This window comes from Aristolochia californica, unplaced genomic scaffold (assembly GCF_029961685.1).
Source record: "Aristolochia californica isolate CCGP_79_NKW_82.1479 unplaced genomic scaffold, dmAriCali1.0.hap1 SCAF_5, whole genome shotgun sequence".
In the NCBI taxonomy this organism is placed as follows: Eukaryota; Viridiplantae; Streptophyta; class Magnoliopsida; order Piperales; family Aristolochiaceae; genus Aristolochia; species Aristolochia californica.
Window position 1 is genome coordinate 2,954,217 of NW_027182214.1, and position 27,178 is coordinate 2,981,394.

The 27,178-nt window shown below is 38.2% G+C and overlaps 4 protein-coding genes across 4 annotated transcripts; 1 reads left to right on the forward strand and 3 right to left on the reverse strand.

Moving 5' to 3' along the window:
- Positions 1-1,142: 1,142 nt before the first annotated feature.
- Positions 1,143-3,573, reverse strand: LOC137966370 (alpha-terpineol synthase, chloroplastic-like). The gene is made up of 7 exons (XM_068812956.1): positions 3,096-3,573; positions 2,977-3,025; positions 2,651-2,920; positions 2,179-2,397; positions 1,972-2,096; positions 1,582-1,772; positions 1,143-1,445 (listed from the first exon to the last, which is right to left on the reverse strand). The coding sequence occupies exons 1-7, from the start codon at positions 3,571-3,573 to the stop codon at positions 1,143-1,145; spliced, it is 1,635 nt and encodes a 544-aa protein (XP_068669057.1).
- A 14,394-nt stretch (positions 3,574-17,967) lies between these two features.
- LOC137966371 (uncharacterized) lies at positions 17,968-19,097 on the forward strand. The gene is made up of 3 exons (XM_068812957.1): positions 17,968-18,151; positions 18,229-18,705; positions 18,802-19,097. Exons 1-3 carry the CDS (start codon positions 17,968-17,970, stop codon positions 19,095-19,097), a joined length of 957 nt encoding a protein of 318 aa, XP_068669058.1.
- A 388-nt stretch (positions 19,098-19,485) lies between these two features.
- On the reverse strand, positions 19,486-20,100 carry LOC137966372 (early nodulin-like protein 21). The gene is made up of 2 exons (XM_068812958.1): positions 19,902-20,100; positions 19,486-19,820 (listed from the first exon to the last, which is right to left on the reverse strand). The coding sequence occupies exons 1-2, from the start codon at positions 20,098-20,100 to the stop codon at positions 19,486-19,488; spliced, it is 534 nt and encodes a 177-aa protein (XP_068669059.1).
- A 1,527-nt stretch (positions 20,101-21,627) lies between these two features.
- On the reverse strand, positions 21,628-25,348 carry LOC137966208 (large ribosomal subunit protein eL8y-like). The gene is made up of 7 exons (XM_068812762.1): positions 25,232-25,348; positions 24,068-24,115; positions 23,438-23,639; positions 23,157-23,326; positions 22,268-22,396; positions 22,094-22,186; positions 21,628-21,953 (listed from the first exon to the last, which is right to left on the reverse strand). The coding sequence occupies exons 1-7, from the start codon at positions 25,232-25,234 to the stop codon at positions 21,822-21,824; spliced, it is 777 nt and encodes a 258-aa protein (XP_068668863.1). The 5' UTR covers positions 25,235-25,348; the 3' UTR covers positions 21,628-21,821.
- Between the last annotated feature and the right edge of the window lie 1,830 nt (positions 25,349-27,178).

Here is a 27,178-nt window from a genome sequence, read left to right on the forward strand (position 1 = left end):
AGCTAGAATCAGTTATCCAAAGTGAAAGAGTTGGCACAAACTTTGAGTAGTTTAAACTTTGAGTAAGTTTACTAACATTAAAAAGATTAATAGGAAATTTAGGAATATATAGCACATCACAAAGATACAAAGAAGAAGTGGAAAGTGAACCAACACCAACTATAGTGGATGAATATTAGTTGTTAAAGTCACATGACCAAGATTCTTACTATATGACAATATAGAAAACAAAGATGGAATAATTGGCATATGAGTTATATCTTTTGAATCAATGGCTCAAGAAGGAGAAGATGATGTAAAAAAGGTTGACATACATGTTTGAGCAAGAGTGGCTATATTAGTTGAAGAATTAAGTAGATGCAGGATTTGGTGCTTTGGAAGGAAGAAGTAGATGATTTCTGTGAATATTGTTAAGAAAATTGATGTAAGTCATCCTTATTCATAGTCACAAGATCCGATTTATTACTTCAAACTTTCATCTCAGTTATGATGTGTACTTAGCAATTGGCATCAAGCCCAATAAAAAACCAATTGCTCTTGCCAATTCCACAAGTTGTTGAGAGAACTTGTTTCTCTCCAACTTTGTATTGCTAATAGGTAGAAAATTGAAGCATGATTTTGATGCAAGATGATCGACGGAGATCTGATATGCCCCATGTACTAATCCAGGTTCTTATATTAGTGATAGTGTTGCTAGTTTTAAGTGCTTCATTCTTGAGATAAAATGGACCACCTATTATGTAGAAAAACTGCTAGATGATGTATCACTAATAGGAGGCCCTTGGTGTATTAGTGAATATTCGGCCTAGATAGTACAAATGGCTGTTTGTAATCAGACTAGTTTCATTCATGTTTTTTGTTTATTATAAGGTATGACAAACATAAGGCCCTTGGTGTATTAGTGAATATTAAGCTTGGACAGTACAAATGGTTGTTTGTAATCAGACTAGTTTCATTCATGTTTTTTGTTTATTATAAGGTATGAAAAACATACTTTAATAATAGCATGAAGAAGACTTCTCAAACATTCAACATTCAATTTCTTTATACGTCCAAACAATCAAATGAAGGATGTGTAACAGTAAATGGTATAGAAAACTCTGTTTTTGCTTATGCTACATTCTCCAGTCTTTGTGACGAGCTCAGTGATCCAGAGGGATGGGTTGAACCAATAATTTGTTAAAAAAGTCGAAAGTTTCCTTACGGGATCCACCAAAGCCATTATCTCCTCTGTAGTAGTACGCATGTGACATTCTCCCAAGAGCTAACGCAGCATCAACCAAATCTCGAGGGAAAGGAGATTCAAGAATCAGATCTTTATTTATCTTCTTCCATGCATCACTAATCAAGTTCCTTATATGTTGGCGAGCAATGTCCTCTGTACTTCCATTGTCACGCATGGAGCACTTGATTGACTTGACAACATCACCTCTTGACATTTCTTCCTGCAACTTGGATAGATTACTATCAGTAAAGAAAATAACATATAAAAAAAATAAGTTTAAGAGGTAAATAAGGGACCACCGTTGAAGTTCCTAAATTGTCGCAGAGTCGAAAGATCATTGATGACCATTTGATTACTTCTGGTAGGTTAACCAAACTTCGTAATGTTTTATCTGTTATATTTGATTTTAGTGAGAAGTAAGCATTGCCTAAAATCACCGACCCTGGTATCGACGTCACAGCATTCTCAATATATTCATCGAGTGTAGGTATGTACCCTTCGTTGTACCATTTGCCTCTTTCAGGTATGCTTTGCATAGATCTGCCCACTACATAACCATAAAGTTAAAGATTAGATAAGGCTTCGATGAGGGCTGATCCAATACAAAAAGCTATTTGGTGCCAAATATGTGAAACACTGTATCAGCGATTGGACGGCTGAGATGCCATTTCACACCAAATATAAAACATTCTTAATATATAAAACTTGAGGAAGAGACATTGGGTTTGATACCAATTTGCTAAGACAAGGCACAATGTTCCATCCTTGCTCTTTAAGACTTGTATATGCCAATTCATTGGCACTGTTGAAGAGGGCAAAGCAAATCATCTTCATGTACGGCAGAAGCTTGTCAATGGCATTTATATCCCATCTGGTAAAACCCCATGAGAGTCTCAGAGCATGAATGGATTGGGTTTAAACTGCAAGTACCTCAAAATGAAGGATGAACCTACCTTTCAATGACATCTGTAAATCGCTCTAGTTCCTCTATTGATCCGTATAGATCGTAAGTGTCATCAATGGTGGTTGTGAGCTGATTAACCTGCGTCAATATGAATCGAGTATAGCCATATTCAGGTAAATGAGTCATGGCAAGCCCCCCTAAGAAACATTCAGCCAATCGATCTCTTGAAAAGCTCAACTTATGTGGAATGGTAGTATTAGTCCACCACCTGGACAAACAAGTAAACAAATTTTATGTTTTGCTGAATGGTTTTGGCCAAAAATAATTTTTTTCTTGAATCAAGAATTAATAATAGTTTGTGAAAAGTAGAAAAATATGTAGTTGCCACATTTCAACATGAGATAGAATCAAGGTTAAGTGAGTGTTATATGAATGGATTGTTGTGGCTCCGTCTCATATAGTTATCGGATAAGATCTTATAACTAAAAGTGTGGTTCAGTTCAAGGTAAATTGAGCTTTACCTGGATGCTGCTTTAAGCTCGATTTGGTATTGGGCTTGCCGCATGTTGTAGGCTAACTTGTCTAGTTCAAGTAACTTGGGATTCATGTCCTCTGATTTCCCATATGCCTCTATGAACCATCTTGCCTCAAAGCTTGTAACACTCCAGTGGAAGGGAGACTCCAGTGCATGCACTACTTTGTTTTTGAGCTCTTCTTGCAGGCTGCCTTTGAGATTGTCTTTGAGGTTCTTCGTTGAGAAAGCTCTAGCTTCATCTAATATCGGTCCCCTTCTAAAGCAAGAAAAGAGGCATCATACAAGCTTAGATTTCCTTTCGTGTCTCTGCACAGGTTTGCCTTGAAATTTCCCTTCTCGTCCATGAATCTGCTAAACACATCTATTTCCACACAAATGTCAGTGTCGACTTTACAGTTTAACTGGTTAAGTAGAACTGGCTGATACCATACCTTCCTCTACCATGATCCCATTTTGTCTGGAGAGACGAACTAGGAGGGCCGTGGAGTAAAGATCCAGGTCTGTCTTCGTTCCACCATTATAGCTGCTGAGTATTGCACGTAGAACTCCATTGATCTTGTCTCGGAAGAGATAGCCCAGACCTAAACGTTCAAGGGTGTCAACTAGCTGGAGCAGAGTGACTTGATCCTTCTCCGATTCTAGCAGACGCTTCGTGTAATCTGTCAGCTCCTCCACTCTGCTCCTGTACTTCTCTCCCTCGAAGTTGCTCGATAACGATTGGATGAAGTCGTTGTTTGCGACTGTTGGTGCGTAATTCGCCGTTCTTCGATCGACCGTCAGGTCCGATGACTGCGTCGTTAGGGTACATGAAATGCGCCTGGAAGTTCTGTAACGAGGAGCCGTCAGTATTCTGGGTGGAAAGGAGGTTGTGTGGCCAGGAATGGTGGAAAAATGGAGAATAAGAGCCATTATCACCGAACCTTCTGATCACTCAGAGCCTTGGTGTCGATATTTAAACCCCTCTGGACGTGTTCTCCATGGAGTGTAACATGTTCTTCTGGTCTTTCTTCTTTCTTTCCGGCATCTGCATGAGAGGGTGGTGGCATGTCCGCATCGTATTCTGGTCTGTGAAAAGCGATCTAGTTAACCTGAAATGCATTAACTACAAAATCCTTATCGTGATCTTTTGATGGGATGAAGAGGCACGTTATTCCTGTAATTCCTTCTCTGCTAAACTGGATTTTCTGATGGGATGAAGACGATCTGGATTTTCTGCTTCCATCCATCATATTGCGAAGTTGGGTCCATATGAGCTGGATTTTCTGCATTATGAGACCAGATTATGGTAGTTTAGTTATCTATAGTTTAGTTTAGCATGATTCAGTTTTTATGCATGACAAATGAACCAATCTGGTAGGTGGTAGGATTCTGAAGGCTACCCATTTCGGAAAGCAATAATAAAGAAAAGAGGTAATGGAGTATAAAATTCAACCTTAGTTGTTAATTGCGATTCAGAATACATTGAAAGCTACTCTAAAAATCTGGAGTGATTTAGGGTTTAGGGTTTAAAATCTTTTTTTTTTTTTTTTTTTTTTTTTGCTCTCTGCTAATTGCTAGAAAATTTTACTCCAAATTGTAGATTGGCAATGAAATTGTTCGAGACAAAATCAATTTTATCGGTAAAAATTATGATATTCGACCTAAAAAATTATATGGAGAGGAGTTTTTAATGATCACATATTCATTTCATTGTTATAACGTGCTACACTATTATATCAGGCATTTTTCATAAGTTTTACCTGCAAATCTAAAATATTCGTCTTTAAAAGCTTCATGGCCAAATCATTTAACAACAAATTTATTATTTTTTCATTAATTTAAAAATTTTAGATTTCCTTTAAAGAGAAAATAGAAGATTCATCATTAAATTATACATTTTATCATCTCAAATTTTCTACTATTGTAAGTTTAATTGTGTAATTCCTAATTACTTGCTTCAAGGTAGGATGATTTTCTTTAATTGTAATTATTTAGCTGTTGAAGGTAAAATATGGTTTTTATTGCAACGACCAAAGTAACATTCAAGAATCAACTCAAAGAAAGTTAAATTTACACCAAAGTATGTGAAGCAATGGAAGAACTAGAAATGTCAATAAATGCAAGAGGAATTGAAGAGATTTAATATAAATGAGGTTATTGTCTTGTATAAGGGTGGAATAATAAATTTCACTGCAAGAAAAAAATAAAACTTCTGCCATCGAATATTTTCGCTGATTGAAGTTAAAAGGATAATTTTGCAGGAAAGAAAGTTGTTGTGAGCAGAACAATCGTATCCTTGTATAGTCATTCAAAAAATTTTACTCTCTTACAGGTGATATTTGGGGACCATATCAAATTGTTTCGTATATTGGTCATCGTTTTTTCTTAACTCTTGTTGATGATTGTACTAGATTTACTTAGATTTATCTATTGAAGACTAAATCTGATGTTGTTTCTGTGATACCGAAGTTTTTTTAATATGGTTTTTACTCAGCTTAATGCCAAAATCAAGGTTTTTCGATCTGATAATGCCCTTGAGTTATCTTTTGTTGAGTTTTTTCATGATCGAGGAGTTTTGCATCAGTTTTCATGTGTTGAAAGGCCTCAGCAAAACTCGGTTGTGGAAAGAAAACATCAACACCTCTTGAATGTGGCTCGGTCATTATTTTTTCAAACCCAAATTTTGGTCTCTTTTTGGACAGATTGTATTCTTACTGCGCGTTTCTTGATTAACAGAACTCCTCCACTCTTGTGACACAACACACCTTTTCATTTGCTATACAACACAACTCCTGATTATCCCCTTTTTTGAGTCTTTGGCTGCTTAGCTTTTGTTTCCACCTTAGCTGCTCATCGAACCAAGTTTCACCCTCGTGCTTGGGTTTGTGTGTTTCTTGGTTATCCAGCTGGTGTGAAAGGTTATAAATTCTATGATGTGGAGACCAAACAAGTTTTTATTTCAAGAGATGCAGTGTTCCATGAGGAAGTTTTCCCCTTTCATACTATTACAAGTTCAGATCAAGTTACTGATTCCTTTCCTGATTTGGTTCTGCCCCACTCCTACATACAAGCTCATTCTCTTCTAGAATTGGATTCTTCACATATTCATGATTCCTCAGTTACTTCTGATGTTCCAGTTGATGATATTCCACCTCTTGTTCCTTTCACATCTGATGGTGCTATTCTTCAAAAATCTACCAAGAAGACTCATCCACATCATTACTTATAGGATTATCACTGCAATTTACTTGTTGGTTCTTCTCCATCTGCTTCACCTTCTACGTCTTATCCGATCTCTAACTACATCTCTTACCATGCCCTTTTTTATTCGCATAGACAGTTTGCGCTCAGTGTATCTTTTCAGGTTAAACCTCAATACTATCACCAAGCAGTGAAGGGCCCTGAATAGATGTTGGCTATGCGCGACGAGTTTAAAGCTCTGGAAGCAAACAACACCTAGACCGTCACTTCTCTGCCTCCTGATAAGCATACCATTGGTTGCAAATGGATTTATAAAATCAAGCTTAAAGCATATGGTTCTAGTGAGCAGTATAAGGCTCGTTTGGTAGCTCAAGTCTATACACAACAAGAAGGTCTAAATTTTGTTTACACTTTTTCTCCAGTGGCCAAATTAGTAACTGTGAAGGTTCTTATTTCTCTTGCTGCCTCCCATAATTGGCATCTAGCTCGGCTTGATGTCAATAACGCTTTTTTAAACGGTGATCTTTTTGAGGAAATCTATATGGATCTCCCTCTTGGCTATCTTCAACAGGGGGAGTCATCTTCAGCTCACAGCAAATTAGTTTTCAAGCTTCACAAGTCACTTTATGGTCTCAAACAAGCTTTGCAACAATGGTATTCCAAATTTTCTCAAGTTTTGATCAATTTTGGCTTTCTTCAATCGAAATCTGTTTACTCTCTCTTCACAAAAGGTCATGGATCCTCCTTTGTTGCACTATTGGTTTATGTGGATGATATCTATTGAGATATTGAACTCAGGCCAGTCCTTGTATAAGATCCATGTGGATGCTTTCCTCCCAGGTTCGAGCCTTTTAGCACACTAGTTTCAACATGGTATCATAGTAGGTTGGTCCCGAGTTTGAATCCCGCTCCCACCGAATTTGTCCCGGGTTTTTTCGGTGAATTTGTCCACGGGTTATCCCGTGCGGGGAGTGTTGAGATATTGAACTTGGGCCAGTCATTGTATAAGATCCGTGCGGATACTTTCCTCCCAGGTTCAAGCCTTTTAGCGCACTGGTTTCAACAATATCATCCTTACTGGTCCTTCATCTCATGCTATTGCTGAGCTCAAACAGTTTCTGCATATTCAGTTTAAGCTAAAGGATCTTGGTTATCTCAAACACTTCCTTGGTCTTGAGATTGCTCAGTCCAAGCAAGGTATTGTGCTTTCTCAACACCATTACACCTTACAATTACTTGAAGACACAGGTTACTTGGCTTGTTAACCAACTACTGTTCCAATGGATCTAAAGCTTTGTTTCACTGCCACTGAAGGTGACCTGCTTCCTGATTTAACACACTATAGTCAGCTTGTTGGGAAACTTCTTTATCTTACTTTATCTCGCCCCGATATTACTTTCGCGGTTCACAAGCTCACACAATTCGTAGCTCAACCCCGCCTTCCTCATCTCAAGGCAGTGCATCACCTACTTCGTTATCTCAAGAACAGTCCTGGTCAAGGGTTGTTATTTTCATCTACTTATTCCTTGCAACTGAGAGCTTACTCTAATGCTTGTGCTTCAGTTCATTTGAAGGCATTTTTTGATGCTGATTGGGGATCATGTCTTGATTCTCGCCGATCTACTACAGTTTTTTTGCATCTTTATTGGTGATTCTTTAGTCTCTTGGAAGGCCAAAAAGCAGACCACCATCTCTCGCTCCTCCGCAGAGGCTGAATATAGAGCTCTTTATTCTACTACCAGTGAACTTATTTGGTTGCAGCAACTTCTTCAAGATTTTCAAGTCAAGGTTGGATCTCCTGCGTTGCTATATTGCGACAATCAAGTTGTGATACATATTGTTTCTAATTCCACTTTTCATGAGCATACTAAATATATTGAGATAGATTGTCATTTTGTTCGTGAACGAGTTACTTCGGGAGTCCTCAAGTTGCTTCCATTCGATCAATAGGTATGTGATGGTGGGTGTAGGCTTGAATTGTCCATCTTCACCTGCAAGTCCTTAGTACAAAGCCCACCCAATGAGTGAAAAGCGGACAATAAAAATCCAATGCCCTCGACTATGAATGTTGAAACTTCACTAGGATCCTCCCATCGAGGTCTCTTATTAGCTCATCAACCCTAGAGCCCTTGCTAACGGTTCATGAGTGCTTCATTTGAGAGAATTAACTTCATATTTATTATTGGGAAAAAGAAAGAATGAGTAATGCATACAACGATCAATGTTTCAAAGTCCTTATTCTCAAAATGAATACAAACAGCTTTGTGGGACGAGGAACGGAGAAGAGGTGACAGCACTCAGTTGTTGATGAAGCCAGGGTTTGAGCCTCCGATACTGCTAGAGCCACCGAGGAAGTTCTCGACAGCTTTAACTTGGTTTGGGTTCTCGTTGACGGAGGCGAGTCCAACAAACTCTTCTCTCACATTGTACAGGATGCTCTTTCTAACAGTAGCCTTGTTCGACTCTTGGGCAGAATCTCGAATCAAGTATGATAGAAAGCGTAGCCTACAGTCTGAGAATTATGAGAGTACCTAGACTTCCATCACCAACAATCTAAATGTCCTCGAGAGCAGAACCAGGCACATTCTTGAAGATTTCAGCCAGCTGATGCCTGTTGGCATAGACGTCCCATACCTACGACGCAGAGAATGGTATGTCCACATAAATTATTTGTTCCCCTCGTATGAGACCATCTGTGCTCCTGGAGTTGCTGAGGAAGTTTTCCACAGCTTTAACTTGAGTTGGGTTTTCTTCGACTGTGGCCAAAGACTCGTTGGCTGTGAATTCGTCCTTGATTTCGTACAAAATGCTCTTCCTAATGGTGGCCATGTTGGGACCCTTGTCAAGAATCTCGAAACAAGTCCTGTAGAAAGAGAAGAATACATCATCGAAAAATCATTCTTTGAATCTCTGTTATTGTTTTTAGTTTCTCTGTCTATCCCATACCTTTGCGTATATCCCTTTACAACTAGCCGAGCTTTAGGTTGAGTTTCAATGTGAACACCCATCGACATCCAATTGTTTTTACTCCTTTAGGTTGGGGAACAAGTTCCCAATTGGTATTTTTTTGTAGAGCCTCCATCTCTTCGTTCATCACCTTTTTCCATTTTGGATCAGCTAATGCATCCTGCACATTACTAGGAATAGAAACCCTGGATAATTGATCAACAGTAAATGCATACGATTTAGTCAACCTATGGGATGACACATAGTTATTGATTGAGTATTTGGTCTTGGCTTCAAGATCAGGTTCATACTATTTTTTTTGAACTCCCCTATTCAATCTTTGTGGATATCTAGGGTGTATATTTTCTGTAGGAAGACATGTTTCATTAGACTCATCAAACATAGGATTCGAATTTACCTGAGGAGGAACATTCCGGGTTGATTCTTCAGTTGTTGGTGCAGACGGGAGCAACTCTGAGGGTTCTTCAAAAGAAACTACTGAATCACAGTCTTGTTGCACATCATGACACTTGAAAAATTCATTCACCGCTTCTAACTCAATAAACTCAACACCTCCGCTATTTTCTTGTGGAACATTCTCTTCACTTGAACTCTCCCCCTGAAGAGTTGTCCAAGAAACTCCCCTGAATAATAAGGTATTGATTCATGGAAGGAGATATCTAGAGTCACATGGAGCTTTTTGGTGTATGGATCATAACACCGATATCCTTTTTGAAATTCAGAGTAGCCAACAAATACACATCGCTTGGTACATGGATCAAGTTTATTTCGCAAGATCTTTGGGATATGAACATATGCGGTACACCCAAAAATTCGGGGTTCACGATTCGGATGATGGGGAATTGAAATCAGGGATTCCAGCTTGCGTAGAGGAGTTTGAAAATCTAGTACTCTAGAAAGTGTTCGATTGATGAGGTAGGCAGCATATTTGACAGCTTCGCCCCAATAAAATCGAGGCATGTTCATGCCAAAGAGAGAGGCACGCACTACTTCCAAAAGTTGTCTATTCTTTCTTTCTGTCAATCCATTCTGTTGGAGAGTATAGGTGCAAGAGGTCCGATGACGAATTCCATGATTGGTTAGAAAATTTTCAAGATAAGCATTAACAAACTCAATACCATTGTCAGATTGCAAAACACGAATCTGCTTTCGGTATTGAGTATGTATCATTGTGTGGAATTTCTGAAATGCTAGACACGCATCACTCTTTTTTATAATCAGAGATACCCAAGTCATTCCAGTGCATTCATCAATAAATGCCACAAAATAACGAGCTCTAGAAATAGAGGGAACCTTGGCCGGACCCCAAACATCAGAATGAATAACCTCAATAGGTTTGAAAATTTTATTCAAACTCGGTAAATAAGCAATACGATGGCTCTTAACCAATTCACATGTGTCACAATGAAAATGCACATCATTCAAACCTAAAAAAATTTGAGGTCACAATTTCTTAAGATAACAGAAGGAAAGGTGGCCTAATTGTCGGTACCATAACCATACAGTTGTTTGAGCATTATCTTCACTGCTAGCTTGATTTGTTTGACTGATTTTTGATCCCCCATTCTCTGTCAACTCCAAATAGTAAAGTTTGCCCCGTCTATCACTATAACCAAGAATCTTCCGAGTTAGAATGTCCTAAAAGACACAAAATGAGGGCCAAAAATTTATAGTACAAGCAAGAGTGGAAGTAATTTGGCTAACAAACAAAATGTTATATTCAAGAGAGGGAAACACAAGGACAGTTTCTAATGTTAGACTATTGGATAATATAACAGATCCTTCCCCAGTAATAGGAGAGGTACTACCATTGGCTGTTGAAATAACAGATTGTGGAGAAGGTAGGATAGATTGTAATTGACTGGGATCCCTTGTCATGTGATCGGATGCACCTGCATCAATAATCCAAGGTCTATTCTTAGAATTTATAGAGAAAATTGATGCATTATCGAGAATACCTGGATGGGTAACATTTGTCGTAGGTAGCTCCTGATTATCTTCCATGGATGTCACCATAGTTTTCCCAATAATCTTTTTACGGGCTTTTTTTTAGAAATCCCACCACTCCGGATAGCCAATAATCTCATAACACCGTTGTTGCAAATGTCCTTTTTTCTCCGCAATGAGTACATACACGGTTGTTACCTTTTCCAAAGGATTGAGTGTTCTGACTGCTTGATGATCCTTGTCAATTTTGGTTGACCAACATCGCCGAGTTCTCTGATACTGGAATACAACGATCAATGTCGCAAAGTTCTTATTCTCAAAATGAATACAAACGGCTTCTCAGGGCGAGGAATGGAGAAGAGGTGACAGCACTCAGTTGTTGATGAAGCCAGGGTTTGAGCCTCCGATACTGCTAGAGCCACAGAGGAAGTTCTCGACAGCTTTAACTTGCTCTGGGTTCTCGTTGACGAAGGCGAGTCCCAGGTTAGCAGCAGACTCTTCTCTCACATTGTACAGGATGCTCTTTCAAACAGTAGCCATGTTCCGACCCTTGGGCAGGATCTCGAATCGAGTACGATAGAAAGTGTAGCCTACAGTCAGATATCCTCCCTCACTCACATCCACTTCCTTCACTCTCTGTTCACTGTCCAATGTCACCAACGTCTCCGTGTATTGTCTGAAAGCGTTCCCTGCAAATCACTCAATTATATTAGTTGCCATTATCAGATTAAGAGAATTCATTCAAATTATATAGGAGAAAACTGAGGGAACGATAGGATTCGCACCTGGCTTGAGGATGAGAACGATGAGAGTACCCAGACTTCCATCACCAACAATCTGAATGTCCTCGAGAGCAGTACCAGGCACATTCTTGAAGATTTCAGCCAGCTGATATGTGTTGCATAGACGTCCCATACTTGTGACTCAGAGAATGGTATGTCCACAGAAATTATTTGTTCCCCTCGTATGAGAACATCGGTGCACCTGGAGTTGCTGAGGAAGTTTTCCACAGCTTTAACTTGAGCTGGGTTTTCTTTGACTGTGGCCAAAAACTCGTTGGCTGCGAATTCGTCCTTGATTTCGCACAAAATGCTCTTCCTAACGGTGGCCATGTTGGGACCCTTGTCAAGAATCTCGAAACGAGTCCTGTAGAAAGTGTATTCCACGTCCAGAAACCCTCCTTCAGTCACGTCTACTTCCTTTATTCTATCCTCGTCTGTCGGAAAGCGTTCCCTGCAATTCATCCATTAACGCTATAAGCTAGCTATAAAGAACAGTAGAGGGGGAAATAGAAATGTTCCTCACCTGGCTTGATGACCAGGATTATGAGGGTTCCAAGACCTCCTTCGCCCTCAGTTATAATGTCCTCAAGAGATCCCGGCACTGTCTTGAAGATTTGAGCCAGCTGATGCGTGTCTGCATACACGTCCCACACCTCAGAGGCAGAGAATGGAATATCAACATCGCTCACTTGCTTTCCCTTTATCATCATCTTCTTCTCCTTGCTCTGTGCTTCTTTTCTTGATATAAACAGAACCCTCAGCTGCTTTGTTCGGTGAGGAACTCCATCTGCTCAGCTCATCTATTTATATATTTCTCCAAACTTATCCATGCACGTGAAACCTATCAATATCTACCAAAAAGCTTTGAGGCAGATGCATAGTTTGGAGTGGTCGCAGCCAGGACCTTTACCTGAAAATGGCATTGACCCCTTATCATATAGGAGCTCGTTTCATCTGTTCTACTTATTTTAAGACCAAAGGAGAGCCGCCGCCAACAACCTCCTATGTAATGTCAAATTCTTCCGAATGGTTCCTATCCGTTCGAAATTCGAAATTCTCGCTGTCATCTATTGGGGCTATCTCCAGCCACCTCTGAATGGAATAGGTCCATTCCTTTATTTGGATCCCAGGTAAATAAACAATCCTAACCCTAACCCTAACTTAAAAGAAATTGAGAATACTTGAATGTGAGTTTATTATATTCATATGGGACATTCTTAGCCACCATCAAGTTGTTCTAATTTTTTGTTTTCTGCCACTTTACACTTTGATGAAAGTCACTTTGTTGTCTCTTTCAGTTTAATTTGGACAGAGAAATATAGGGTTAACTTCTGAGTCTCAATCCATATTTCTAATGGTCAAACCACTCGGTTTCAACGACAGAATTGTTTAAGGAATAATAAAAAATTTCAAGTTGTCAAGTTGCTGCATTGGGAAACAATTTTTCACGCTTCTATTGTCTCAACTTGTTCATTTAAATAAAGAAGACCTCCACAGCAAAATCCTTGTCAATTTAATCCTAATCGCTGAGCTGCTATTCATTTTTCCGTATCCTTTCAGCATTTTCTTGCACCAATGGATTGTGCAAGAAAAGGCAACTCGGAATCGCATTGTTACTCTTTCAAGTTCAGAGTCGAGGTGTATAAATATTGATAGTGTAGAGCTAAATATCAGAATTGGTAATATAGAAGAAGATAAAAGAAGATACTGACAGTGTACTGGCCAAAATAGTGCAGGCTTCATGAGAGGTACTTGAGTGAGTGATAAGTGGAATAATAAATGGCATGAGAGTACCAATAAGAATACCAAAAATAAGATTATCCTAACGAAGCCATTTAGTGTGTTCAGGATTTGGAACGGTATGATTATTGATCATCTTTGTGGCAGACGGCAGAGAATAAGAACCATCAACAAACTTGAGGAGATCATAACCAAAAATAATAGCTTCTATCTGAGCTTTCCAGCTAAAATAATTTGTAGAGATGAGTTTGACCAAGTTGTGGATGTGGAGTACCCTCAGCGGTGTGGTGGGTCATGAGCATTGGGAATAGTAATATGAGAATCTTCAAAAGCCATGAGTAGAAACTAATTTTTTTCGCACATGTGAAGATCACACGTGTGAGTTTCTACTCTTCCTGAAATTAAATCAGACCTCGGTGATTAAACCGAAGGTCGTGGGAGGACAAACAACAGAAGGAGAAATACCTCGCCGCGGCGACGGCGTGTGGTGGAGAGCGGCGATGAGCGGCAGCAGCGTCAGAACTCTGTTGCGGAGGTGACGACGAAAGCTCGATGAACTCTGGCGAGGTAGCTAAGCGACAACAACTGGTTGTACAGGGTAGGCGGGCAATGAAAGCTCAATGGAGGCGACGATGGTGTTGGCGGTGGTGTCGTAGGACCATCAATGGGTGGGCTCTACAGACACTTTACAGTGGCATTGCAGGACCGTCAACGGACTCTGCAGAGTTTCAGGACTCTACTGCGGCGGTGACGACAGAGTCGTCGGCGGTAGTGGGGGTACTGGATACAACAGCGGCGGTGGGCACGTAGTGGCGCAAGTCTGTCAAAGGAATGGGCTCTGCTACAAAGACCTTCCAACAAACAGAGTTGCGGGGCTCTGCAAAGAGGGACCAGAGGCTGAGCTCGGTGTTGGGAGGCCAAGTCTCAAGTTTCAATCGTCGGCAAAAAAATCAGATCTTTAGCTATGATACTATATAGAAGAAGATAAAAGAATAATTTCCCGATATATTATTTCCATTGATACAACTATTTATAGGTACAGAATGATAAGAGGATGTACATGAGTGTAGAGTTACAAGTTTAGACAATCTCAACTTCTCTTATCCTTATCTTCTTTATCTCTATCAGGTAAGAGGTTGAAGACGAGCTAATGGAATTGTTCGATTACCTGTTATTATTACCCATTTCATTCAGGATGATGAATAGTACGTACGTCAGTTCAGGTCCAATTTGACATTGTTTAGGATGTTTGGTGAATCAGTCTCATCAGAATATAGGAAAGGAAATCAAAGCAGCACCTATGGTTCCTGTAGAAAAGCAACCAATGGTCATCTATATCCGGTAATGAGCATATTCCAAGCTGCAACTTCAAAACGTCAACCTACGTTCCTCAAATGTTTAGAAAGACTAAACGTTTGGCAGATTTGCTGGATGGATAAGTTTGGGAAAAGTAATTAGAGAAAAGGGCATGAAGGTTACCCCTTTACTCCTTTTCTTCATTGAGGGGGTGGCACGCTTAATAATGAGCATAATTCTTAAAATAAAGGACAATATTCTAGGTAGCTTCTAATTGAGATATTAATTAATTAAGTCATGTTTAGACCAACGATGGGGATCTTAAGACCAACAATCTACCTTCTTTTTATGATGGGAAACACTCATAAGCATAGAATACAATCGCAAAAGTGTGCATGTGCATGTGATTTGTGACAAACTCCCCTTGAGTTTATTATGTATTTTTTATCTTTGGTTCTCCCTCTGGCTATTGCAATTTACTCCCCCTTCCTATGGCATGTATATTTTGTTATATACATCTACTCTCCTTTTTCTTTTAAAAACTTGTAAAATCTTAGGATTCCATTATCAATATTAAAGAACCTTTGAGTGAGAGAAGTGATGAAGGAGAAAGAAATGAGAGAGCGAAAGATGAAGGTTTGAAGTCAAGAAGAGGAGAGAGGAGCTCGAGAGATGAGATGGATGAAAGAAAGGGTTAAGGTTCAAAGTGAAACCCTAAACCTCCCTTTGAGTCTTTATATAATAGCTTAAAGTCAAATATTACATAACTGCTTTTTAACCTAAGAGCTGGAAAAATAACTAAAAACATAAAAAAAAAAAAAATACATGTATATCATTCCTCTTCTTATCTTCTAATACTCTCCCTCAAGCTGGTGAAACAAAAACATCTTAAAATACATTTTGTTTCTTGTTCTTCCAATGTAACAGGTTTCTTCAAATTCAAGTCCAATAACTAGAGGTAGAATTTATGTCATCAAGAGAGCCATCTTTCAGTATTAATATGACCATGACATTTATATAAGAGTCTTTATCCACGAGATTTTTTTAAGTATTGAAGGATCTACTATAAAGCTGACCAGCAAAGGAGATGTTGGGTCGAGTTGTTGTCATATATATCAACTTTCCCAGTAGATTTTGGTACTTCCCAACGTCTAGAGCTTCTCTCTAGAACCATTACATAATTTCACAATAGTGTTCACAAGAGTGTCTGCAGGATGGCACCCCAACATCTTTGTTTCACTAAGAAGATCAAGCACATGTTTTCTTTGTGACCAAACAATACTGAGAAGTCTTTTGTCTTGAATTCCTTACATATGTCTTCTTTCACCGGGCTAAGACTTTCTGAATTACTTCCTATAATAATAACATCATCAACATACACAACAAGGAGAAAAACTCCCTAGTTAGTATGTTTGACAAAGACCAAGTGAACGACCATACATCTTGTAAAACCAAACCGAAGCATTGCTCTGCTGAACTTATCAAACCAAGCTCTCAGTGATTGCTCTAAGAAATTGGATGAGTTATGATTTGATATTTCTTCTTCTTTGTTCCTTGATTGAGATTTTCCTTCCTCTATTTAGTCATTGATTCTTGGATCTTGATTGTTTTCCCTTGAGAGATTTAGGGAATTAATCTACCTTGTTGTCTTCCTTTGATTGAGATAAGTGCGGAGCTAATATTTTTTAATTAATTTCCTTGGATTGAGTGATTTAAGGAATGATGATCTTGTAAGATTAAGGATCTTTGTTGTGGTCCATGTAGAGGATATCTAGAGTTTTTTTTTTTTTTTTTTTTTGCATATATTGTTCTGATGTGGATCCATGTATGTGGATGTCCCTTGTATGAGAAACTTGAGCTGGTTTCAGTTTTCACAATGTCAAACGATTTCATCATTCATGTAAATCGTGGAAATGGACTTGTATATCAACTCGGGCAACAAGAGTTTCAAACTGGAGAGACTGATACAGGTCATAAAATGTGTCTTGTAACTCTAATAACTCCTTTACTGTAATACATGTAATATTTCCAAACAGATTATGCTCTACACCCAAGACGTCTCACCCGATACATACAAGACATTCAAATATTGTTGACAAATCTTGAAAAGCATGTTGGCATGAGCTGTATTCCAAGGAATCAGAGGAGGAAATCCCCTGATTTATCCTTCGAGAAATCAGAGGAGCTCCTCTGAGTTATCCTCCCAGAGATTACAAGAGGAAATCCTCCTGTAATTTATCCTCCGAGAGATTATAGGATCTGTAATTTGTATTTTATATATATATATATACCCATGTAAATAATAAGAAATCAATACAGAAGAGGAAGATTTTTTTTCCAGTGAAAAATTATCAAAGCCTACTATAATGCATAACCTCTCCGGTTCCCCTCAACCCCATCGTTCTAATCTCATACAGAAATTGGGAAGAACGGAAGATTTGGCAATATGTTTCAGAAACATGAGCTCTTAGCTCTCCGGTTCCCCTCAACCCCATCGTTCTAATCCCATACAGAAATTGGGAAGAACGGAAGATTTGGCAATATGTTTCAGAAACATGAGCTCTTAGCTCTCCGGTTCCCCTCAGCCCCATCGTTCTAATCTCATACAGAAATTGGGAAGAACGGAAGATTTGGCAATATGTTTCAGAAACATGAGCTCTTAGTACTGCTCTTTGAGATAACCAACAACCTTCCGCCATTAATAATCCGAAAGAGAAAAGGAAGTCGGTGGCTCTCTTCTATCATCCCCTACTTCTACGTTATCTTTACTGCGATAATGAAGAAGTTGCAATACACTATAAATAAATCGAATTAAAACTAAAACAGAGAAGAAATTAAAGCTTCGTGCTGTCTTTTGGAGTCATTCATCAATCTCAGTGTTGTTCGTGATTATTGGAAAGAATGCTATCCAAACACTACGGATCTCTTAGACCTCTTCAACCAATGAATCAATTAAAAGTAGTGAAATTTAATAAATTATAGAAAGAGAGGATAGATTTTGAATTAATGAATTGAATTTCTTTCTAAAATACTAGCACGATCATTTGCGAAAATAGGACCACTTTCTACCATTGATCAGCATCTCGATGCTGACCGCTTTAGATTTCACAAGTTAGGGCCTGGTCATCGTCAACCGACGGCCACTTCAATTAAACGGGACAAGGTTCAATTTCTCCACGCGGCAAACCGCTGCCTCCTGGCGGCTATCTCTGAAATCAATCCTATGGGTCTCAATGGGTTTCCCTTGATTTGACGCATTGGGTACGTTTAAAAAGAAAAAGGCTATAAGTAGATCATCTAACCAGCTGAGTTCCTCACCAAGTCAAACAGTCGATCGAAAGTTCTGATCATTGTAATAGAGGAAGAAGAAAGAGAGATCGAGAAGAAGAAGATGATCAAGGGAAAGCAAGTGAGCGATGCTGATATTCCTTTCTCAGCTTCTGAGGTGTGGGACGTGTATGCGGACACGCATCAGCTGGCTCAAATCTTCAAGACAGTTCCGGGTTCTCTTGAGGACATTATAATTGAGGGCGATGGAGGTCTTGGAACCCTCATAATCCTGATCATCAAGCCAGGTGAGGAACCTTTCTATTTCTCCCTCTACTGTTCTTCATAGCTAGCTTATAGCGTTAATTTAATGGATGACTTGCAGGGAACGCTTTCCGACAGTATACAGAGACTGTTGTGACATTGAACAAAGAGGATAGGATAAAAGAAGTAGACGTGAGTGAAGGAGGATTTCTGGACGTGGGATACACTTTCTACAGGACTCGTTTCGAGATTCTTGACAAGGGGCCCAACATGGCAACTGTTAGGAAGAGCATTTTGTACGAAATCAAGGACGAATTCGCAGCCAACGAGTCTATGGCCACAGTCGAAGAAAACCCAGCTCAAGTTAAAGCTGTGGAAAACTTCCTCAGCAACTCCAGGAGCACTGATGGTCTCATACGAGGGGAACAAATAATTTCTGTGGACATACCATTCTCTGCGTCACAGGTATGGGACGTCTATGCCAACACGCATCAGCTGGCTGAAATCTTCCAGAACGTGCCTGGTACTGCTCTCGAGGACATTCAGATTGTTGGTGATGGAAGTCTGGGTACTCTCATCGTTCTCATCCTCAAACCAGGTACGAATCCTATCGTTCCCTCTGTTTTCTCTTGTATAATTTGAATGAATTCTCATAATCTGATTACGGCAACTAATATAATTGAATGATCTGCAGGGAACACTTTTAGACAATACACGGAGACGTTGGTGACATTGGACAGTGAACAGAGAGTGAAGGAAGTGGATGTAAGTGAAGGAGGATATCTGACTGTAGGCTACACTTTCTATCGTACTCGATTCGAGATTCTGTCCAAGGGTCCGAACATGGCAACTGTTCGAAAGAGCATCCTCTACAATGTGAGAGAAAACTCTGCTTCTAACTTGGGATTTGCCTCTGTTAATGAAAACCCGGACCAAGTTAAGGCTGTCGAGAATTTCCTCAACTCAAACCCTGGTTTCAACAACAACTGAGTGCTGTCATTTCTTCTCTGGTTCTCGACGCTGAACTGTCGTTTGTATTTATTTTGAAAATAAGGATTCTTCGCCATTGATGTATGTTTGCAATTTCTCTTTCCTTTTTACAAATAATAAACTTCGTGTTCATGTTCAGTCTGTTTTTTACGGGATTCAGAAACGACTTCTCAAAATAGAAACTGGTAGTAAAATTTGCAGTTTACCAAACGCACAGACAAGAGAGTTTATAGACAAAAATTAAACGAAGTACACCAGAAGAAATAACCAGACCTATTCTTTAAAACCAGACCTAGCAAAAACAGTCTAATTACATCCGAAGAAATAACCTAGCTAAATATGAAACTAAGGAAATTATTAACAATTCTTTGAAACTGTTATCCTGAGCCTAAGACTGAACATAGAGTAACCCTAGAATCAAAACACAAAACTGGACTAAACCCAGAGAAGAAACCCTATCCAATGCAACTGCACCACTATTCTCTGCATCCGGTGATGGTGGCGAGCCCTCCGGCGGCTTTGGATGAGCCATAACCTTGATGATCATCTTCTGCCCCTTGTCACAGTGGCTTGAGAGACCACTGATGAAGTAATAGAAGCCAGCATCATCAAGCATCACAGTGGTATCTCCATCGTTGTAGTAGTGGATGGGGCTGGCCGCGTTGCAGCTGTCATACCCTTCCTCTCTAACCATCATGACTGAATCTTCTTTGTATTTGAAGACTGAAACAAAGAAAACGAAAAAACTTCATTAATTAATATAAAAGGAAAACCATTAACGTCTTTCGTTTTCGACAAACTCACCGACTGTGTCGCCAATCTGAAAACGATTCTCCGATGCCCATTTGTTGTACATGTTGGTGTTGTTGGCCGGAGGGATCGCCCAACCGAAGTCCTCCCCAACGTCATACTTGAAGGCAGCAACAAAGAAAAGCTGGAAGGAAACGAAGCAGGAGAGTAGAAGGAAGGTTCTGCAGCAGCTAGTGAGCAAAAGGGTCGCCATTTTAGCTTCCCCAGAGCTGAAAAAGGTGCTGTCTGAGCCCAGAGAGGAGTTGCAGGGGTAGAGAAAACGAATGTAGTGTGGGGGTGGGGATGGCTGCTTAGTATTAATAACAGGAGGAGATTGAGATTTGTTTAGTCAGTAAAATGGGTTGCTTTGTGAGCGGAGATGTGGAGAGAGTGGTAGATAACCGTTCGGACTGTTTTATGTGGTGGAGAGGAAGAGGGAGGCAGTTTCGGAGCTTAACTGCTGGGTTGAGGGGGAAATGTATCAGTGAACAGCTATTCATTTTTCTTGTAGCGGAATCAAAGCCATTCCTCCACTAGATGATTCCTGCCTGAATCATTATTAATGGTGAACTAGGCCCAATATTATATTCATCGTACAAGAAATTAAAGTCTCAATCGGTATTTCATCTTCAAGACTTTGAACAACGAAGTTTTGAAATTAATTAAGAAAATTTTACAGTACTATTCATTTTTTTAAAAATAATACTACAAATAACTAACTTTTTTAACTTAATATCACGTATACTTAACTTTGATCAGTCAACTACACATGTGTACAGTCATAGGTGACACTAAGTTTTGACTGCTTACGTAGTATCATATCATCATACCTCATCAGCACCCGAAGAGTTTAACGATTATATGTCACCTACCACATCATCAAAAAGTCATGTCATCCTCCATGTAGGATGCACATGGAAAGAAGGGAGGAGGCCACCACCCCTCCATAAACAAAGAAAATGGATCCATTCTTGTCCCCTAATGGTGAGGGATCCCCTACCCCACCATTGAAAATGCAAAAGACGTTTCCCCACCAACTACCAACTACAAGAGGGAGAGGTAGTAAGGCTGTGCCCCAATTCATAGATCAAGCGAAGAAACTCCCCCTATATATTGTTTTTCAACAATGTTGTTATTACATCGAATTGGTTCAACCGGCCATTGACCCCAATTGAATTTTAACAGCCAGATGAAACAATTCTGATGTTATGTGATATTATTACGAACATTTCAAAAAAATTATTATTATTATGAAAATAAAAATTAATAATCTCCATTCTACATCCTACAGATCTATGTCTGTTCATGGTTTATTGCTCACAAGTGTAGCAACAGAATAAAAGAAATTCTGAATATCCCTTTCTTCAAAATCTCTCAGTGGCATTTTCTTTCTCATATCTCCTCTTTATCTTTTGCCCTCTACAAACAGAAGTAGGTATAAAAATGGGACTTTGATGTAGTTGTTCCTTACGATACCCAATTGTAAGATTACTTCTTTCACCGTGATTTCCAGTTCATATCGATCTTAATAAGCATTCCTTTGATCCCATCAGCCAGCCTCTGCGATCCTTAACACTAAACCACAACCAGAACATTAACACGTTCATAGAGGCAGACGCATACATAGAGGCTTCGGCATTCAAAAAATTAAAAAATTAAAAATAAACAAAGATCATGCTGATAACACCTGAAAATGGAAATTGGCTCATGGAATGGGATTTCTTTCTATACGATTGAATAATAGCTAGTAATGGGATGCCCTCGATATATTTCAAAAACATGTCGCAAATGAAAAATTTTGGTTTCCCTACCTGAACTACATAAAACGGAGAACAAAAAGCAAACCGCCTGTCACTAACAAATAAGAAGTTGCATCACGTTTGAAGATCCAAATAAAGTATAAATCCTAGAAATGCTCTCTCACTTGCGAAATGACTATGACATTCTCTGTGCTGCTTCCTTAGCCAAGACTCTCTCCTTAGCTTTGGTCTTTGCCTGAGACTTGGACCCCATGATTCCACCACCCCACTTCTTTCTGTGCTCATCAAACTTGTCGTTGAAGTTAGCCTGCAAATCAAGTAACGCAGTTTAACAAAGGTAAATGGCCAAAAATCAAGAAAGAACAGGAAAACAGTAACAATTCTTTCAGGCACATGAGAACATGCATTTCAAGGAATGAGATTTGTAATGGATGCCTTTTTTATTACCTTCACAGCCTCCAGAATCTTGCTAAACTCGAGCTTATCTTCATTCTTTACAGATGTAAGGCACAATGCAGTAGCAGTTTTCTTGTGGACAATCTGTATGCAACATACAGAAAATCAGGAAGGAATGTGACAAAATATATATATTATATATGAATAAAGCATTTAAAAACCAACCGCTCCAAGGCGTGCCTTCCCCTTCACAATGCAGTATGGGACTTCCATTTTACGGCACAATGCAGGAAGCCAAACAACAAGCTCAATTGGATCAACATCATGGGCAATAACCACTAATTGGGCTTTTTGCTGCAAATGATCACATTAAAGCATTGTTAAAGAAAAATAGCCACTCAGCAACCAACTCTGAAGATACAGTAATAAACAAATCTTATGAGTGCTCAGGTTACTAATCAAGCAAAAAGTCCTTAGAGAAGCTATTTGTTAAAAGTCAACCACTCTTACACTTAATATTATATAGAACACTAGTTTTTACTTGATAAGATGAATTAAGATTTTTTTCTCCAAAACTTATGAGCACACCTCTGTCTAACCTGACATATTTTATCCAATTGCTTTGTTAATTCAACAGCCAGAAATTTGCTTCTACTCTTTATAAGGTAGCTATACAATAACACAGACAACACTAAACTATAATATGTTAGCAACCAAAGGACATGCAGGAGTACATCTTATCAAACTACTCTAAAACTACATCCTCCTAATTATCATGGGAGAAAGGAGGAAACTCATGAATTGAAACACGTGGGTATTTTTTGTGGTATGAATCATTTCACCAGCTGCAATAAAGCAGGTCACAATTCAGTAGGAAACATTTGTGAAAAGACAATGTCTGTTATCGAATTATGCATACTTCTCATCTCATGAAAGAATATAATTGGATCATGCCAAGTCCAATTCAGGTGCAAATGAATAAAGATCAATTATATCATAATAGTCAAAAATATCACCAAATAAGAAAAGCATAAAAATATTGAAAACTAATAATACGCATATGGAACCAAAAGATATAATCCCATAATGCATATAGAAGAAAGATCAGGTTCACCTGCTCAATGAGATAGGTTATGTGATTAAGGCCATATTTGACAACAATAGGCTTTTTGGCCTCCACAGTCTTTCCTTCAGCTTCTGCCTGTGCCCTTTTCAGAAGCCTTTCTTTCTTTGCTGCCTTGTCCTCTGGTCTATATTTGAGAAGCATCTTAAAAAGATTTGTAGCTACACCATAAATGTCAAACTGAAGTTCAGAATCTTCAATTCCCCATGTACATAATATGCATAATCTTTTGGTAAATAGTTATTAAAGATGTCCTATAGCAGGATTTTTACCAAGATTCTTGTCAAGGGTCTTCGTGAACTGGTTCAAAGCAGGTGGAACCTTCAACCGCTGCTTGAGAATTCTCTTCTGCCTTTGGATTCGCACAATTTTGGGCCATTTTACAAATCTGTGCAGGTCCCTTTTAGGTGGAAGTGCACCACCAATTCCAAACTGCTTAGGTCTCTTCTCAAACAACGGGTTCACCACTTTCTCCTACAAAAATAAGTTAGAACCCTCTAAGTGGAATGATCTTAGCAAATATTAACAGTGCCACAAACCAAGTACAAATTTTAATCATGACTAGAACAGATAAATGAAGTAGATAATGGATAATTGAACAGTTTAAAAAATCTAAAAGGAATGCTTTCAAACAAAAAAAAAATCCTTCAACTTAAAAACTTAAGGAATAGACATCTTTTCTTAAAAGACAACAAATCACATAGTACCAGTTGCAGTACCCAATGAGCACCCCTGCATATTTTAGATGGAACTGAAGCTGAATGCAAGTGGGGAAGATAAGTGTATCAGATGATATCCAAGAAAAAACACTTTATGTTTACTTTAAGACTCACTCAAAGCAAACCAAATGTACATTTTGCTCAAGGAAATTAATCTTTCTTAAACACGTGAATTGTACTTACAGGCTTCTTTTTGGCTGGTACAGGAGCTTTTCCACCTCTCTTGGGGGCCTGAAAGGGAAAAAATCCAGTTAAGAAATTTTTCATAGAAGGCCACAGGAAAAAAAATATCTAGAATGTCAGATAGAAGGAAGAAACCAATAAAAATGTCAAAGATCACAGAGGATACTGCTGAACAGAATTGCATGCCCACTATGAACAATTTTAAATGACGACTTAGTCTACCACTAACATGATATTTTGGCTATACAGCACCTCTATGTTCACTAATGGATCAAAAAGAAAAACAAAACTTTTTCCACCATGGGAGAAAAACTAGAACACAATAAATTTGAGTTATGTCTCACTGAAATAGTGTAAAAGACATGTGCATGGATGAAAGATTAGGCACCCTAAGACATGGTAAACAGCAGGTTCCGTTGTTATCATTGTCAGAAGGAAAAGGGCTCCAATCTAGGCCTATAGTGTCCTCATGCCTACAGTCTAGCACATAAGCTCTCCATATAATAGGGACACTTGCAGACATCCTGCAGGTAGAAATGAGAAATCATATACAATAAGCTGTCATATTTTACAAACAAGAAGTCCGCCATATTAAATATCCAATAGTGGATGAAATTGAATATAGCTCATAAAGCTGGACTCCAACATCTATGATCCACTAAAAATAACCTGGGCTGTTTTTCTTTCGAAAAATTAGAGGAAAATATGGAAGTAGAGGTGCATCGTCATAATACTCTTTTTGAACATTAACACACAAACATTTCCCTGAACCAAAAAAAACGAATTCATGACTCTGAACCTTCTGGAATAATGCTCAACATCCCAAAAGAGTCACAAAATATAGCGCTACGGTAATCACTTACAGAGAATCACTCTTGCCAGAGAAGAAAGATTTGTTAGAAGTAATACGATCAAGCGGCAAAACAAAGATCAGTGCTTCAGAGCACCAGTCCTAATTTCTACGCTCAAGGAATGAAAGCGAGACAACAGACTTTTGCAAACAAAGCCATACTTTACTAAAACGGAAATCATAGAGATTGGGAAAAACCCAAAAGGAGGCGAAAAGAAGGAAAAAAACGGAGTACTCAATAAATAAAAAATGACAGTAACATTCAACGAAGAAGAGAAAATATACGTTGAACAGAACAGAGAAGCAGCGCTTACCATTTCGCTTGCCGGTGGTGGAGGCAGACAAGAGCGGCAAACGGCTAAGGAAGGAAGATATTTAAGACTCCAACCAGAAGATAAAACCCTAACCCTTAAAACAGAGTGAGGAGGGGGGACTGGTGAGCGAGCTATCATGGGCCAAACGAAAAAAACTGCATATAAGACACTCCTAATGGAGACGGGCCCAATTCTTAGTAAACAAAGGTAGGCCGAAACGAAATGGGCCTTTTCAGTTCAAATACAAATTAAAATAGTAGATTTATCATGTAAAACATAGTTTTATTTTTATTTTTATATTCCGAATTTTTTTTCCTCATTTTAGTTAGATGAAAAACATAGAATGAGAGTTTAAGAGTCTTAAGGCTGTGTTTGGAACACAAAAAGTGGAGAGAAAATAAAAGGAAGAAAAAAATATTAAAATAAATAAATAAATAAAAATAAGTTTTTTTCTCTTGTTTGGAGGCCCATAAAAATGAGAGAGAAAGTGAAAGTGAAAGTGAAATATAGTTTCTCTTATTTGGATACACATGAAAAATAAAAAATAAAATAAAATTAGTAATATTTAAAAAAATTATGATTAAAATTTTAAAATGTAATTTTTAATTTTCTCTTAAGTTTCTATTTATTTTCTTTTCTCCCCGAACTCGATCATTTTGTGAGATAAAATTTATTAACTATTTTCTCTTATTTTCTTTTCTCTCAATGATTTCCTGCTGCCAAACAACATAAAATAATTTTTAAGATAAGCATTGTGTAAAAATAGTTAGGGAATAAAATTAGAGAAAATTGAATTACCTATAAGATAAGAAATTCAATTCAACAATTATTGAGGGCATAACAGAGCATTCAAGAAAATCTAGGACATCATTATGACCCTTCAAGCAACCATTTAGTCCTAATTGAATGCAACGATTACAAAATGAATACCATTATTCTAGAAAAAATCACTTGCACAAAATCAGCTTGAGGCATTATTCTATGTTGTTCATTACCATTATTATAAAAAATATTTATCAAAATAAATAAGAGTTTAGCAAAGAGAAGACCATCACATACCTACAAACTAAAGCAAAATGTCTAAGGACAAAACTAAAATCAAACAAAATAATACATGTGAATTTAAAAGAATAATGTAAGTATTGATGGGAGTTACATGCCATTAAGGCATAAAAAAAACACAATTCTTTTGGCACAAGATTTCATACTTATATACTATAAAACACCAAACAACATTGTTCAAGTTAATTGGTGAACATTTTATGGAACTCAATCAAGTAGTAACAAAATCGAAAAAACATAATGCAACCACTTATCTTGACCAACCCCCTGGGAATGGACCATCAACCTAGAAAAAAGAGGTAGAAAGGTTTAGATAATGTAAAGGCAAGTAGTAAAGAATAGTGCATAAGAAAATTGAAACTAACATTCTGGAGCAATTATTAAGATATCCAACATGGAGAAGAATGTCTGCCAAGATATAGAAAATAAAAAATTTATTGGCATAAACACGAAATAGAAGAAGCTAAATGAAGGGAGTGTTCTTCTTCTATTGTTCTATCTCTCAGATGCAACAAGGAAATAACTCCTGCCTTATCATTCTAGCAATAAAGGAAGAGAAGACAAGTTTCTCTTATTATGTCACTTTGGTGCCATAGAAAAAGTTCGTCTTTTTTTGTTTAAACTATAAAAAAAGAGAAGTTAAGTTTTGTTTTTGTCACTACAATGTTACAAAAAGGAGTCTTCCTTTCGTACTAGTATCAGAGGAAGAGAAATTAGGATTTATAAATTCATTAAATTTTTTAAAGTTAAAGTAAAAATAACATGAGTATTTTTATCTTGTTAAAAGACTCCCATGAGTGTGGGGGTGACATGGCTAGTAAATAAAAAGATTTTCCATATAGATGACATAAAACATATAACCCTAATGGCATTGTAGTTATTGTA